The sequence below is a fragment of the Phoxinus phoxinus genome (assembly GCF_949152265.1).
Source record: "Phoxinus phoxinus genome assembly, chromosome: 4".
Classification (NCBI taxonomy): domain Eukaryota; kingdom Metazoa; phylum Chordata; class Actinopteri; order Cypriniformes; family Leuciscidae; genus Phoxinus; species Phoxinus phoxinus.
Window position 1 is genome coordinate 32,369,989 of NC_136879.1, and position 15,805 is coordinate 32,385,793.

Consider the following 15,805-nt stretch of genomic DNA (forward strand, 5'->3'; position numbering starts at 1 on the left):
TACAGTATTCTGTAGCCTACTGGAGACCACAAACTAGTTGGACACAGTTAATAATAAGAAAAGATCTTGCTTCTAATCATGCAAAGCTTGATTGGTTGGCCGATGATATTTAAATATATATATATATATTATTTTATTTTATTCAGAAAAGAATAACATCAAAAAGTTATCAAAAGTGACAGCAAAGATATATGTCGAATAAACTTATTTATCAACAATTATTTATTAACTCTATTCATCAAATAATCCCGTATCACAAAATGTTTCCACAAAAATATTAAGCAGCACAACTGTTTTCTACATTGATAATAATGAAATGGTTCTTTAGCACTAAATTAGCATATTATAATAGATTGTAATATATAAAATATACTCAGTGTTGAGTAAGTTACTCTAAAAAGTAATTTATTTACTAGCTATACCTAATATTAGATTACTGTACTACTCTCAAATGTATTGCATTACTTCTTACTAATAATGTTCTAAACCCCATATCAACCTTGTGCTGCGTTTGTGCTGATTTGTGCCGCAAAAACGAACGTTTGTGCTGGTTTGGTGTTTGAGATATTGAACATTATTTTTTTGGTTGTGTTACGTCACTCTCCACCCCATGTTGTTCAAATCGCTCCAAACCGGTGTGGTTCGTTTGTGCTGGTTTGTGCCATTAGAACAACATTGTATCTATTTTCCTTTGGCAGATATAACACATTTAATTCGGGAGCTGTGACGTCACTCTCCACCCCATTTCTTCTAAATCGTACAAAAACTGTGTCGGTCGTTTGTGCTCGGTTTGTGCCGATTTGTGCCGTTAAAATTAACATTGTATCTATATCCCCTCCTTTAGAAATAATAATGTTCAATATCTCAAACACCAAACCAGCACAAACGTTTGTTTTTGCGGCACAAATCAGCACAAACCAATGGCATAGTTTTGGAGATTATTTAGTTTTATGGGGTGCCAACTTCACGGAGGTGTTGAACCTCAAGGAAAGAAACGAAACGAAACTTCTTCTTCTTTTTTTATTCTTTCAAATAAATAATAGCCTATAAAATTGCCTAAACTATTCTTGAACTGACCAAAGTATTTAAAGGGATAAGTTTACATTAAACGCATCAATTTACTAAAGAAGAAATTAGTTCAAGGTAAGTTTATTTCTTTGTTGTTACATGTATTTTACTCAACTTCGCCTTTTCCGATTCAACGTTGGAAGAAAGAGCGGGAGAAAGAGTTTGCGTTCCATAGATGATAAAACATGAAAAAAGTTTGTAATTGTTATTCTGTTGTTAGTTATATTCATTTGATTGATCATTTTTTTGTGGGTTTTGGTTATTTTGCTGTTCTAGCCCCTGAGGACCTTTGAGATAACTGAAATAATTTGGCGGCGTGATATGGAACTGTAATGCGGTCAAATCCTCAAGATGGCTGGAACTACTTTGACCTGCCTGGAACAGCTGGAACAATATTATAAAGAGGTAATATTGCAAAAGTGGTTTGGTTTTCTTTTATAGGAACCCTTAAACTGATTTTAATGTATTTCCAATTTTGTAAGATCAGAGTAGTGTACTTTTGCAAAAATGTGTGCACACACATGCAGTAGCTACCGCATTTGTGAGGCACATGCAAATTCACATGCATGTTATCAGTAGCATATACAGAATACACCCATAGTTTACAGACACGCACTCAATCACTTAATTATTCACTCCTCTCTGGCTAACTGGAAAATCACTTGCTTTTACACACATCTAAACTGTCATGTCTTGGCCCTTGTTTCTTTTAGGATGATATTTTGTTGTTTTCTCTACGGTAAGAAACCTACACCCTCATTTATTTACTTAAAGGGATAGTTCACTCAAAAATTTAAATTATGTCATTAATTACTCGACCTCATGTCGTTCCAAACCCGTACGACCTTCGTTCATCTTCGGTACACGAATTAAGACATTTTTTGATGAAATCCGATGGCTCAGGGTTAAAATCCGTGCTCCATTAACAGCTATTTAATGAGCACTTTGAAGGCCTGGAAAGGAAAGACATTGTTAAAATAGTCCATGTGACTACAAGGTCACGCATGCGCCGTGGTGCTTTCGTGAACGCGGGTCGGAGACTGATACGAAAGAGAAGAAATTGTTGAATAAAGTCAGTATTTTGTTTTTGTCGCGCACAAAAAGTATTCTCGTCGCTTCATAAAATTAAGGTTGAACCACTGTAGTCACATGGACTATTTTAACGATGTCTTTCCTACCTTTCCGGGCCTTTCTGGGAACTATATTCTCCGAAGGCAAAGCACTGCTACATCTGCGGAGTGATTTGCTCGCAGCACCTGAGAAGCCCCGTGGTGAGGAGCAGAGAGTTCGTTCATAGTGTTGTGCTAATCACTCCGCCCAATTAGCAGTGCTTTGCCTTCTGAGAATATAGTTCCCAGTATGTATACGGTTAGAAGATGGCTGTGTCTCATGTGACCTTTTTATTTGTACACGCTGTGACTATACAAATCATAACATGTAAATACGAAAATCTTGGCGTTATTTTGTCACTTATTGGGAGCAGTATGCTAGCTGGACCCGTTTACCTCCAGTCTTTGTGCTAAGCTAGGCTAGCAGTGGGTGCGTCAGTCAGAGTTACGGCACGCACGGAGAAAGGGTATGTATGGACTTATCACTCTGGGGGATATGGTGAATAAGGTAAAGTCCCAAAAAGTCGGCGTGTTCCTTTAAGGTTAATTCACACGCTAGTTCCTCTCATTGGACTGGGTAATTTACACTTTTCTCTTTGACATTGTTTTATCCTCTTAAAACTATTATCATAATGTTTAAAAATATAATCAAGCATAGTTTCATATATAAAGATTCTCATTAATTACTTATCCAGATGCCATCCGTGGTGTATATGAGTTTCTTCATCAGAACACAAATGCATATATTTAATCTGGAGGAAATTCCAGCTCTGTAGGATGCATGCAATGCAAGAAAATGGGTTCCAGCATTGTGATTAATGTAAGAAACAAATCAATAAAAAAAAATATTCTCTACTTTAAACTAGTGCTTTTGACCAGGGCTCTGATACTGTTTGAAATATCTGAATTTTAATGTAAAGTTCATTCTTCTGTTTGCGATCAAAGCATCGTTTTCAACTCTCATGAACATGCCAACATATTTGCGTTGCACAGCTACTCAATGAATTGAGTACAGACAGGAAGAGCTTTTTGTTAAATCTTTATTTGTATATATCAATATACACCTATTGTTTTGCTACATTCAATATTAATTGTTCAGGATCATGCATTACTTTTGGACTTTCCAAATCATTGCAGTTTTTCATTTTCATGGTATGCATCCAAAGATCTTGAATTTCTGAAGAAAGGCAGTTGTGCTCATCTGGGATTGCATTCGGGTAAACGAATAATGAGAATTACATTTTTGGATGAATTCTTTAACCCTCTGGGAGTCACACAAAACTGTAAACTAGATGTGTATGCCTACTCAAAGTTGGCTACTGTTACACTTAAAGTATACTAAAAAAGTATACATTTATACTCTAGTGGGCCAATTCAGTCTCAAGTTGAAACAGTGCAATGAACTTAAAATATACTCTCTTTTTTTGTAAGGATCTGTTATAGAGATTATAAAAAATTGTAGGCCTATCTTAAATTTTGATAAGACTTATTGCCCAACATGTACTCCTTACTATTACAGGAAAAGTTCCCACAGTTTTAGGCTACATGTGAACTATTTAGTATGTTCCAGTAACCTGGTCAGAAATGGTGCACAGATATACCAAAATGTTCTTACACATTGTCCTATACATTCAGAATAGGTCCAGATAGATTTCAGCCTAATAGTGATACCTCACTGAATACTGTATTTGTATTAATACTTTAGTTTTTTCTGCACAGCAAAGTTGGTATTTCATTTAGATACGGAGTATATACATTTTGATATATTCAACTGAGAAATTTTCTATTTCATTTTCATGTATGCCCATCTCTTTATATATGCCAAAAGGTTTGTTGATAATAAAACATACATATTTTTGAACGTCACTATAAAAGATGAATGACTTTTTTGCACAATCTCGCTTTGTATCATTATTTTTCAAAACGGTATTTTCAGCCCATAGATCATTAATATGAATGGCCACTCCATCTTTGGCCGAGGCCGTCACTCCCGACCCCAGAGGCTGTTTTGTGGTATTTGCCCTCATACTAAAACACACACAGCAGCACGTTGTGTCTGCAGGTGAGTGTATGACAGTGACCCCTGCCCTCGACTTGTTGCTGCTTTCCAGCGATGCTCCAGGTGAAAGATGAGCGAGGATAAGACTCTTTCCTTTCATCCTTCACCGTTACGCTCGACGCGTCTTTATTGAAGCTGAACCTAAAACCTAAAGTAACTGAACTTGTAAACTAGGATGCTCAAGTTGCCTGAAGCAAAGCTGTACTCGTTTCATCGCTTCCTCTTTTCTTTAGTCACAACTTTCAAAAAAATAAATTGGCATAAGTGAGTTTAACATTACACAGCGCCTATATAAAGACAACAGTCCTAAAGGTCAAGACCTTATTTCCTCACCTGACAGACCTCATTGACTCTAGGTTGAGCTCGTAAAAATATCTCAGTGCTTTTACCCACAGAACTTCACAAGGTTTCATGCTGTACTTGAAAATTTGCAGTAGAAAGAAAAAAAAATGTTATGTCCACTGAGGCCTATTGAAAATTGCTTCTTTTGCATTGAGCCCACACTGTAGTTTGCATTAGAGAATGCTCTCGTGCATTAACCATTGGCACTGTGTTGTATCTCATTTACACTTTGTTTCTGATTTAGAAGGAAGATCTGTCTTCTCACACAGGGGTGAAGTAAGTATTTTTAGCTTTTTGACTTTCCTCTATAATATGCCTTTTCCAGAGGCTGCTTCAAATATTGATGAGAACTTTGAAAATGCCTTGTGAAGTCCTTTGTGAAAGTGTCAGCTTTATTTGAACTTTAACTGTGCAGTGGGAAGTGTTTGCATCATAGTACATTACAAGCAGATGTATTTTGTTATTTTGTTATATAAAAAAAAGCTGATCCTTGTTTTTGTTGCTGGGATGTGTGATTGTTTGTGTAATAACTTTGAAAATGCCTTGTGAAGTCCTTTTAAGTGTCAGCTTTATTTGAACTTTAACTGTGCAGTGGGAAGTGTTTGCATCATAGTACATTACAAGCAGATGTATTTTGTTATTTTGTTATAAAAAAAAAAACTGTTCCTTGTTTTTGTTGCTGAGATGTGTGATTGTTTGTGTAATAATAGAAAGAACTGAGCTGAGAAAAGGAACATGATGAGTTTCATGGCTTGAGTGGTCAATGAAGCTCAAAGTGCGTGCAGGTGTTTCCTTTACCACTAATAAATTGACTAGCGTGGCAGTTTCAGATAGAGTACATCAATTCTCAGCAGCCTAATTTTGGACTCAGATTTTAACAGCTGCACCCAGAATGAGCAGTAAAGTTAATATAGATCATATGTTATATATTATATAACTGCCTCTGCATAGTAATCATGAGGCATATTTATCAATGGAGCATATCATAATCTTCAAAATAATGGAGACATCAATTACATATAAAAAAGAAATTAGAAAAATACTTATTTGCTTCACAGGCATGGATTTTAAAATAATAAAAATAATTTGAAAAATTTTGCATTTTAAGAGTTTTGGTCATTTTTGTCCTGATCATTAGAAGAAAACAAATTGTACAGATGTGCCTCGTGGCACATTTTAATGTCTCTTTTGGAACAAATATAAGATCAAGACAAAAGGGGAATTCACCAGTTTACCAAAACCCTCTCTGCTTTCACTATAGAGGAGTTATGGACATAGAATTTGAAGCTGAAACTTTAAATTCTGGTAAACTGAATTAATGAGGATAGCGGCTTCCCTTTATGGTGACATCACTTGAATGCTTTTATAAGGCAGCCCTCTCAAGCGACCGCTGTACAATTATGAGATGATCTCAGGAAGTAATAAAAGAGTTTTTCACTTGATATCATAAGAGTTTAGATTGTTACATATCCACATGGGAAAATGTAAGTACAATTTCTGAATATCAATACAATTAGATTTGCACATTTCACAATGCATTGTGTTGCAGTATGCAAATGTACGATTATTTACTTATGAAAATAAAATGCACGGCAAAAGCCTGAATCATCAAGAAAATATTAATTTATTCAATTAAGTTCAGATGCAAAATCTATTAGCATATGCTCTCATTGCATTATACGGATGGAAACCAATTGAGCGTTGCTGTTTGGGCTCATTATCTGTTCTGATAAGTGGCGTGATTAATTAATATCTCCGTGTTTGCCTTTTCAACATCCACACGGATTATTTAAACACTGGCAGTGATAATTTAACACTGGGGCCTGTTCTTTGGCAGTTTGACAGAAACTCTAAATGTAATTTTGGAGTCATTTCAATATCTTGAAAAATATGCTTTAATATTTAAGTATCACATTGATGCTTCATGATTTTTCTTAATCTTATAAGGAATTTTATAAGCAACATTTCACTCTTCAAATTTTTCTCTTTTGTCCTCCATGATATATATATATTATTTTTTTTGAGCGGATATAAAACATGAATAAATGCAATGAATTATCACATAAAGTTCTCAGACTGGTGCGGTACAAGCTCAAGACTGGTGCAGTACAAGCTTACTTCTTTTTATTGATTTTTCTGCTTTTTTTTTTCTGAAGTCAAATTAACCCCTAAAAGAATCTTTTTTTTTTACTTGGATGTATACCAGCCACGTTTCTAAAAAAAACGCATGCCTACTTTGTGCTGAAACGGAGAGTTAAAACGTCAGAAATCAGGGTTATTTTAAGGTTAGTTAACAATAAAACCAATGTTAACTGAAATAAAATGATAAAAATATGTTAAAAATATATATTTAATTTCACCTATTACATTTGTCATATTAATTTAGTTGAGTTTGAAGTTCTAAAGTAACTAAAACTAAAAACTCAATAGAAACTATAAATATATATTTAACAAAACACAATGACTAAAACTTTAACTAAAATTAATATGTTAAATATATTAAAATATAATCTAATTCAAAGTATCTTGATTGATACAAAAATAACAGATGGGTGGACTTAAAATAATTTCAAGGGGAGATTAGGGGTTAGTTTTTAATTTCCGTTTTTAATTCCGCATGCACTCACTGTGTCTCCGAGATCTTATCTAGTGGTAAATGTAAATGAGCAGTATGAACAGCAGCAACTCATTTTGTTCGCAAGAAATTCAAACATGGGGGTTCCACATTCACCTTTAAATTACGAGGTGAGAGCAGAAAGGAGGTCATCATCATGTTTATTGCCAGTAGGGTTTTCCCTGCTAGACTGATGGTTTATTACTACTGACCTCTTGGGAAACATGTGCACCATTTCAGAAACCATACATTCTGTGGAGTGGCTTCATCTTGATAAAACTCTTCAATTGCCCTCCTCCTGAAAGAAAAGACTTCACAGCTGCATAGCTTCCTCTTTTTTCAACTTTTTAAATCATGCTGTGCTTGTATTGCACAACTGTAGCAGCCTCTTTGCTTTCATTGTTATATATTTAGAGTGACTGTGTCGGTGAATGATAAAAAAAACGGAATTAGTTTCTGTTGGGAATGCATAAATTACAAATCCCAAACAATGTCTGTTCTATGAGAGTGCAGTGACTTACTGAAAGGATTTTTTTTATTATTGTTTGCAGAATGACAATCAGACATTTATTAAAGAAAAAAAAGACCTGACGGTTGTTTTGTCAAGGCTATGGAGAGTTACAGGTGGTTAGATGTCGGCCTGTTCTAACAGAGACCAATGTGTGTCATGAATCTGATGAATGGCACAGAACAGGTACATTACTGTTGCATTATTTGGTGATTAAACATTGAGACTTCAGCCTTAAGAAGTAACAGTTGTGCGAGAATGGGGCGTGGAGAGTGTGAGAGACGTATACGCAAACAGTGTTTCAAACAGGGAAAGCTATATCAGATTTTCACATTAAAGGATCGTGTGACTCACAAATGATTGAATCATGAGTCACACATGTTGACTTGAGTGATGCATTTATTCATTGATCACATTATACTCAATTTTGTCCAGGGGTTGCTTAAATGAAACATCTGGAGCTTCATCAAGGATTTTCACAATAAACTTTTTGTTTTTTGTTTTGTTGGTATGAGCACAGTTAGGCAATCAAACATCACCAAACAAGCGCACCTCCTTAAGTACACAGTGTGCACTGCATGCAGCTTTCTTTCGAATTCACTGCAGCTGCATCTGTGTAGATTCACGCAACTCAACTTATCAGGCTGTGCAAAGAACCTGCCTGTTCATGTAAAAAGCAAATATATCTTTGAGATGTACTGTTAGAATCAATCACTTTAAGCACTCTTAGAAGAAAGGGTTCTATATAGAGCCTTAAGGGTTCAGATATTAGGGGTTGCCTTGGGACCATTGTGGATTTCGCTTTAAATAATTTATTTTAAAATAATTTATTTTTCATTTTAATTATATTTTATGAAAAAAGAGCTCATAACTTTATTATCACTATGTACAAATATTTAAAATAACATGTTAAACATGAAAGTATTATGCAGTCATTTAAGACATTTAACATTTTGGCATAAAGCGGTATATTTGTTATTTTTTATTGAGTTAAGAACCCTATGGTTCTATGTAGAACACTGAAGTTCTGAGAGTGTGGGCTCTTCGTGGACATTTTGAGATGAGCTCAGTGTTGGGTGTTATGCATAACTGCATTACTAAGTAATTAATTACTGTAACTTAATTACTTGTCCCTTGAAAAGTAAAGTAAGAGATTACTCTTCATTTGTCTGTTAATTACAGTTACTTCTGATGTAATTGCATTAAATAAGCTTTAGAACAATTCTATCAAAAAAAAATGGATTAAACATCAAAATTGAATGTCTAATGTTAAAATGTATGTTTTTAATGCAACCTTCTCCCTTTAAATACTTTGGTAATTTCAATAATAATTTATGCATTTTTAAATTATTAATTCAGAAGAAATTTCAATTCATTGCAGTTTCATTTCTGTCCTTGTTTTGTTCAACTGGTTGAGGTTGATATGGAATTTAGAAAGTGATATGAGAGGTTGATATGGAATTTAGAAAGTGATATGAGAGGTTGATATGGAATTTAGAAAGTGATATGAGAGGTTGATATGGAATTTAGAAAGTGATATGGAATTTAGAAAGTAATGAGAGAGAGAGAGAGAGAGAGAGAGAGAGAGAGAGAGAGAGAGAGAGAGAGAGAGAGAGAGAGAGTGTTTTGTTATTATCATAGATGTGTATATACAATATACTGTTATTATACAATACTGTTCAAAAGATTGGGTCGGGTCAGTAATACTTCTATTCCGCAAGGACACATTAATTTGATCAAAAGTGACAGTAAAGACATTTATAATGTTACAAAAGTTTTTCAAATAGATGTTCTATTTGAACTTTCATCAAAGAAGCAGCAACTGGTTTCAACATTGATAAAAGGAAATGTTTCTTGAGCAGCAAATCAGCATATTAGAATGATTTCTGAAGGATCATGTGACACTGAAGTAATTCTGCTGAAGCTTTACCATTACAGGAATAAATTATAGTTTTAAATATTTATAGTTATTTTAAATTCTAATAATATTTCACAATTTTACTGTTTCTACTCTGTTTTTGGTCAAATAAATGCTGCCTTGGTAAGCCTTCTTTCAAAAATGTTGAATGTGTACATTGGGGTGTTTTGTTACATGTTATTGTGTAATTCCGTTATTTCGCTTTATTTTAGTGTTTTGTGTGAATACTGTGCACCACACAAACTTGTTCACGAGCCATAGTTCATGGAGGCCAGTTTTTATGACCTTCTATTTATCAACCTGTTTAATTACATGGCCATCGGCATATTTTAAAGTTCAAAGCAGATTCAAGTAGTTCCAGGAAGTTCATAAATTAACATTATATAAGAAAATGATACGTGCAGTTTTGAACTGTAAAATGTTCAGCCTTCCATAATGCCTGGACACCATTATCACACTTACTTGCTATTTATTACTGTAAATGTATCTGTATGGAGGGGTTGGAACAGATGTTCAGTGGTCACGTTCCAACCATGAAATATATAGCGTCCAGAAAGCAGTGATACTCCAGTGATGCTTCCCTAAAAAAAGGTTCACATGGAGTTTCCTAACATGGAGAGACAAGCGTAAGAATTTGCTCCAGGGTTTCAACACGTCAATTGTGGAAATTTACTACTGCCATGTTCCACCATTTCTTATTTAATGAAAAACAGCCCTGCAATGTAGTTATATCTGACTGGCTGCATCATTTGAATTGATTGGGAAGTGGGATTTGTATAATTATTTCTGCAAACAAGCAGATTTCAGTGTCATTCAGACTTACAAGGTCCACACTATTCACTAATGAATGAAATTGAACAAGAAAGCAAGAGTTTGAGTGATTACTGTCTTACAGTAGCTTTGTACGTCAGATTACACAAAACAAAAAAGACGAAAGGTCCAAATAAAAGAGGTATCTGTTGAATGACTGAAACTTTCAACACTTTCTGCCCCACCTTGTTTGACTTGGCATGAACAAGAAATCCCTACATGTCTACATGGTTTTTAAAGTGCAGTAATAGTAGTGCAATTTTTGTTTGTTCACTCATCACGAGGCATGCTCATATGTCAAGCATGTTCATGGTGTGTTTTTTGGTACAGCACTGTCAGAGGCGCCCTCATCCAAGCCGTACCAGGGAGTGAGGGTCAAAGACCCTGTGAAGGAGTTGCTGCGGAGAAAAAGAGGAAATGCTGCCAGAACGACGCCCCCCGGCACAGTATGAACTACACCCCACGTGTGCACACACAACATGCTTTTGATTGTAGAAACTGGCAAACTTAACATTATCTCATTCATTACTCATTCAAGTCTTATAGCTTTTATTTTCATTATCTAATCTATATGACAATATGACAAACACAATTCAGGTCATAGCACTTTAATAATTGGCTGAATAATGGGGGGAAAAATGAGGATTGAAAACTCAGAAATTGATCATAGGATTGCGAAATATTGCAAAATCAATGTCAGCTTGAATTTTAGGCATTACGGAGAGCAAGAAGGCAGGCTCTCCAAACTCCAAGGGGATTTTGTCCTAATATAATCCAGGTGTTTTTCCGTGACAGTTAAACTATTACCCCACATAGCCTGAGGGGTTGGGCATAGGGCCTATGCAAATCCGTTTGTGGATCTGCCAAGAGGCTTGCCTACCAACCTTAAAATTGCACCTGACAACACAACATAAATACACACACTGCAGCCATTCAATTCTCTTAAAAATTAGCTTGTATGTCTTTAGCAAACATCTTGTGAAGCCTCTTCGACTCTCTTGCAATGCCATCTTGATTGTTTATAAATGCTATTCTGCTGAAGCTTGAGACGTGAGTCAGTAATTGCTCCCAAAGCGAAACCACGCACGAGAGCTGGAAATGTGCTTATCTTTGTCTGTTATTTTAGGTTAGCTAGGTTATCATAAGCCAACCCCTCCAAGTGCTCTCTGCAGGGCCGGATTAACCATTAGGGCAACTGGGCAGTTACCCAGGGGCCCAGGACATCTAAGGGGCCCTGGGCACCGTCAAATATTATGTCAAATATTATGATTAAAATGTCTCCACGATCTGCTTTTGAAGAAATATCGTAGGATCGTGCATTCTATCAGTTTGCAGTTCTGGCGCCTCCGTCTCAACATACTGTACAGCGCGACGTATATTCACATGAAATGCAGAGGAACGGGACACTGTAGTTTATAAAAATCATCTACAAGTCATTGTGCCCAGGGGCCTTTGAACTCTTAATCCGGCCCTGGCTCTCTGCCATTTAATTTAACGCCTCTCTAAGGGAGATGGGGTTTTTAAGCAGCTTTAACATTATTGGGCTGGGGGCCACAGCAGTAAATGCCTTGATCCAATCTACCAGGTGTAAGTCTCAGACAAAAGTCCCTGTCATCTGTTTAAGTGGAAACACTTGCCCTGACATGCAAACCATTTTACAAAGGAATATCATTGTGCTACTCCTTAATTGTTTTTCTTTTGTGTAAAACAAGCTGGCGTTATCATTGTTATATAAACTGACTTGAAGACGATTAACTGCACATTATCCTGCGTCTTACCAAAAATAACAAGTTTGTTGCTTTTTTAATGTTTTCATATTCTTGCTTGGGACTCTTGAGATTCTTCTGTCAAAACTTCACACTAAAAACGTCAGCATCCCTTTTAATATATGGTGTGCTCACCATACACTCTAAAAAATGCTGGGTTGTTTTAACCCAATTTTGGGTCAAATATGGACAAACCCAACCATTGGGTTACATTTTTGGTGTTTTTGGTTTTAAGTGTTTGTTGTAGCCATGTTTCTCTGGACAATGTTCACTGAGATCCCAATCCTGATTGCAGAAAAACAATGGCTCCGGTTTTGGACAGTCCTCATTGAGATCTCAGTCCTGATTGTAGAAAAACAAAAAGGCCATGGCTCCAGTTACTGGACCCTCAGGGTGGAATAGTTCTAATGGTTGTCTGTGTAAAGCAACAAGAAAAACCCAATTTTGGGTCAAATATGGACAAACCCAAATGTGGGGTTAAAAATGTCATTTTAAAATTTAACCCAACGGCTGGGTTTGTCCATATTTGACCCAAAATTGGGTGAAACAACCCAGCATTTTTTAGAGTGTAAGAGGAGGTTTCAGAATATTTTCTAACTAATGCGTGTTAAAATTAGAAACTACATTTCATGCTTTACGTTGTGTCTTTAAGTAGTCTGGCTAATGAGTGACACAAGCAGTTCAAAGACATGTGGGCCATCTACAGTAACTTACTGTATCACGTATTGTGTGTATTCTGCTTTTACTGTAAGAGCTCACTTCTATCAAGAGACTCACTTCTATCAATTCCTGTCCCTTCTCGAAATGTCCTGTCAAAAATCAAACAATAAGACACATTAATAAACTATACAAAATCATCAAATATGTAACATATATTTTATTTATATATTAGCATCAAATGAAACAATGTATTATTGTATTTCCATTGTTATTTTTTTAAGGTGATGGTTCCCAACAACACTTTTCCGTCATACACACACGCTGGTAAGTTACATATGAATATTATTGTATTTCATTGATTGCGCAAATATTTTTTTATGCTCTTATTTCTCTCTAAAAGGGACTTCTAGCTTTGTAGAAGCCATCCAGAGTGGTCTTAATGATTCATTAGTGGATGTCAGTGGGCTTTGCACAGGATGGATTGCCCAGACCACCGGCACGTCTGCTCTCCAGCCTTTGAGCCACTGGACTACCCCAGACTGCCAACACCACGACCCTACTATCCCATCCCACGCTGATATGTATGTCCAGCCGATCTGTCCCAGTTACACTGTGGTGGGCCCTTCCCCCATGCTGACGTTTGCGCACACCCCTCTCTTCACCAACCTTGCGGTGAGCCACAGACTGATGCAAACTCACTGCTTTTGTTTCAGGGCACTGCGATTGTTTCAGATGTTAATTAGTCTTTTATCTGGTTCCCTCTTAGACCGTGAGCACTTCCAGCTCAGCCTTGCCTCCGGTGGAGGTCCCAGACTCCTCCTTGACATACATTCCTTGGGCTCAGCCTTTATCCACTATCTCCAGCACCGTCATGCAGTCCCCCTCCGTGCAAGCAGCCCTGTCAGCCTCCCAGCTCTTCCCAGTGCCTCTGACCTTGCCAGTAATCTCACCAGAATCTGATCCTAGGCAGGTGGAGCCTCCCCAGGCCCCCGAGGGCACTCTGGCCCTTGAGAAACTGCTGGAAGACGATGAGTGCCACAAAGAACCCTACATCTGCAACTCCTCGCTGTTTTCAGAAGACATTTAAGATATTTCTTGATTGGCACTCTTTTTTGCGCAGCTTTTTACCTAACCAAGATTTCATGGTGGAGCCAATGTAATCCTACATTGAATAAGCCCTATCTGAAAAAGCCCCAGTATGATCCCTACATAGGTTTCTCCTTGGGTTCTATGTCGGAACCCATGACAAGTATGGGATGATTCAAATAAGGCTGACACAGAACCCATGGACAAACCCATGTAATACCCATACATCAAGCCTATATTGTGCTTACATTGTGTCCACCATGTAATGTTGGCTGGCACATGGCCACAAACACACTGTAAAGTTTTAGGAGTGACAACCGCATTGAAATACAGAAGTTTATTTAAATGATCGTTCCCGAAATTGCAGTGATTGCCACTGTGGTAACCATAGCAATAGTCTGGCATCTCATGTGTTTGGTTTCCACTATTTTTGACCAAAGTAATGTTACAGTGACTAAAGAACCGCAAGGTTCTGCAATTTTAACTAAACCACCATCAACAGAGGCGTTGTGTATTGCTGGGAAGGCTGCTTAGCAGAGAACTCCTTGCAGTGTTGTCATGTCCACTTATAAGCGTTTTTTGGATTTGTTGTTTGGGCTTAGCTTTTAAAGCGATCAAGTTTATGCGATTAAAGGGAGAGTTTACCCAAGTTTCTTGCTTCTGTTGACCACAAAATATATTTTGAAGAATGTTGGTAATCAAACAATTGACGGTAGCCATTGACTTCCATAGTAGGAAAAATAATACTATTGAAGTCAATGGCTACCGTCAACGTTCTGGTTACCAACATTCTTCAAAATATCTTCCTTTGTGTTCAACAGAATAAAGAAACTCAAAGAATTACAGGTTTGGAACAACCTGAAAGGGTTTTCCCTTTTTTCCCATTTTTGGGTGAACTATACCTTTAAGGAAAGTGAGAATTTGCGGGTCAAAATATTTTGATGTCATTTTATATAAAGCATCTATTATGTGCTTGTCCTTTTTTTTCCTAGCACGATCTAGCAACGCAAATGAGTCAAGTCTCGTACATCTTCCCTGTGGTTTTCATACAAAAGAGAGACCTCTGATGCACATTTAAAAAAAAAAAAAAATCTTTTAAAAACTAGTTGTTCAAGGCAGTTTCCGTTCACACTGCGTAGATTTTTTTCTAAATGCAGTTGTCGCTACCTGAATTTTTCGAGAGCTAATTTGGTTGTATAAATCACTCCTGTAAATTTCTGAACTTTATGTGTACAGAATAGATTTACTGTAGCTCCAGTGTGTACATGGCCAATACGTAGGATTTGCTAGGCTGAAACTGAAGTGAGGCATTTCAGACAGCATTTTGGCAGCTCTTATGAAAAATGAAATCTGGAAGAAATAACAGTTCTGGCAACAAGTGTGAAGGATAGATTAATGTCCATTTTTGCTGGCTTGCGTAGCTGCAATTTATTGCAATTTAGTGTGCAGAATCCTGTAGCATGTTTACAATGGTTAAAATAGTAACATTTACAGAGTGCTCTTCCTTGTATACAGTTCATTAAAATGTCAGTTAGAATTGGAAAGGCATCAGTTTTCTGAAAGTTGGAGAAATCCCCTGTGGATGTTATCATTTAATCTACCTGTGTCCAAGACCCGCAGGCTTCGTTGTCTCTCAAGTTAACATGTTCTCTAATGAGGTGTTTAAACAAGGGTCTGCTCTGTGCATGCTCTACCATTAAATCTGCTTTTTTAGAGCTTCTGTGCATCTTCCTCAAACGGGTATGACAATAAAGCAAACGTGCATTTGCAAGCATTTTAGTAAGTGTGTGATTTGGTGGAAGCGGGAGGGGTTGTGTGTATATGTGTGAGAATGTCTCTGATGTTTTTTGATTGCTAATTTGGCT

General features: G+C 36.6%; 1 protein-coding gene across 7 annotated transcripts in view; it reads left to right on the forward strand.

The window, feature by feature from the left end:
• The window catches only part of pou2af1 (POU class 2 homeobox associating factor 1), a 38,406-nt gene extending 23,135 nt beyond the window's left edge, over positions 1 to 15,271 (forward strand). For 2 of the 7 annotated variants that reach the window (XM_079610912.1, XM_079610911.1), the window contains exons 2-7: positions 1,345 to 1,473; positions 4,823 to 4,854; positions 10,759 to 10,874; positions 13,136 to 13,178; positions 13,255 to 13,526; positions 13,621 to 15,271. In XM_079610912.1, coding sequence (XP_079467038.1) covers positions 13,139 to 13,178; positions 13,255 to 13,526; positions 13,621 to 13,941 — 633 coding nt within the window. In that variant the 5' untranslated portion in view covers positions 1,345 to 1,473; positions 4,823 to 4,854; positions 10,759 to 10,874; positions 13,136 to 13,138 and the 3' untranslated portion in view covers positions 13,942 to 15,271. Of the gene's footprint in view, positions 1 to 1,344; positions 1,474 to 1,781; positions 1,808 to 1,856; positions 4,855 to 4,978; positions 6,063 to 10,758; positions 10,893 to 13,135; positions 13,179 to 13,254; positions 13,527 to 13,620 lie in introns of those variants that run through there. The other 5 variants (XM_079610913.1, XM_079610916.1, XM_079610915.1 and 2 more) reach the window with 5 other exon arrangements.
• Positions 15,272 to 15,805: the final 534 nt, after the last annotated feature.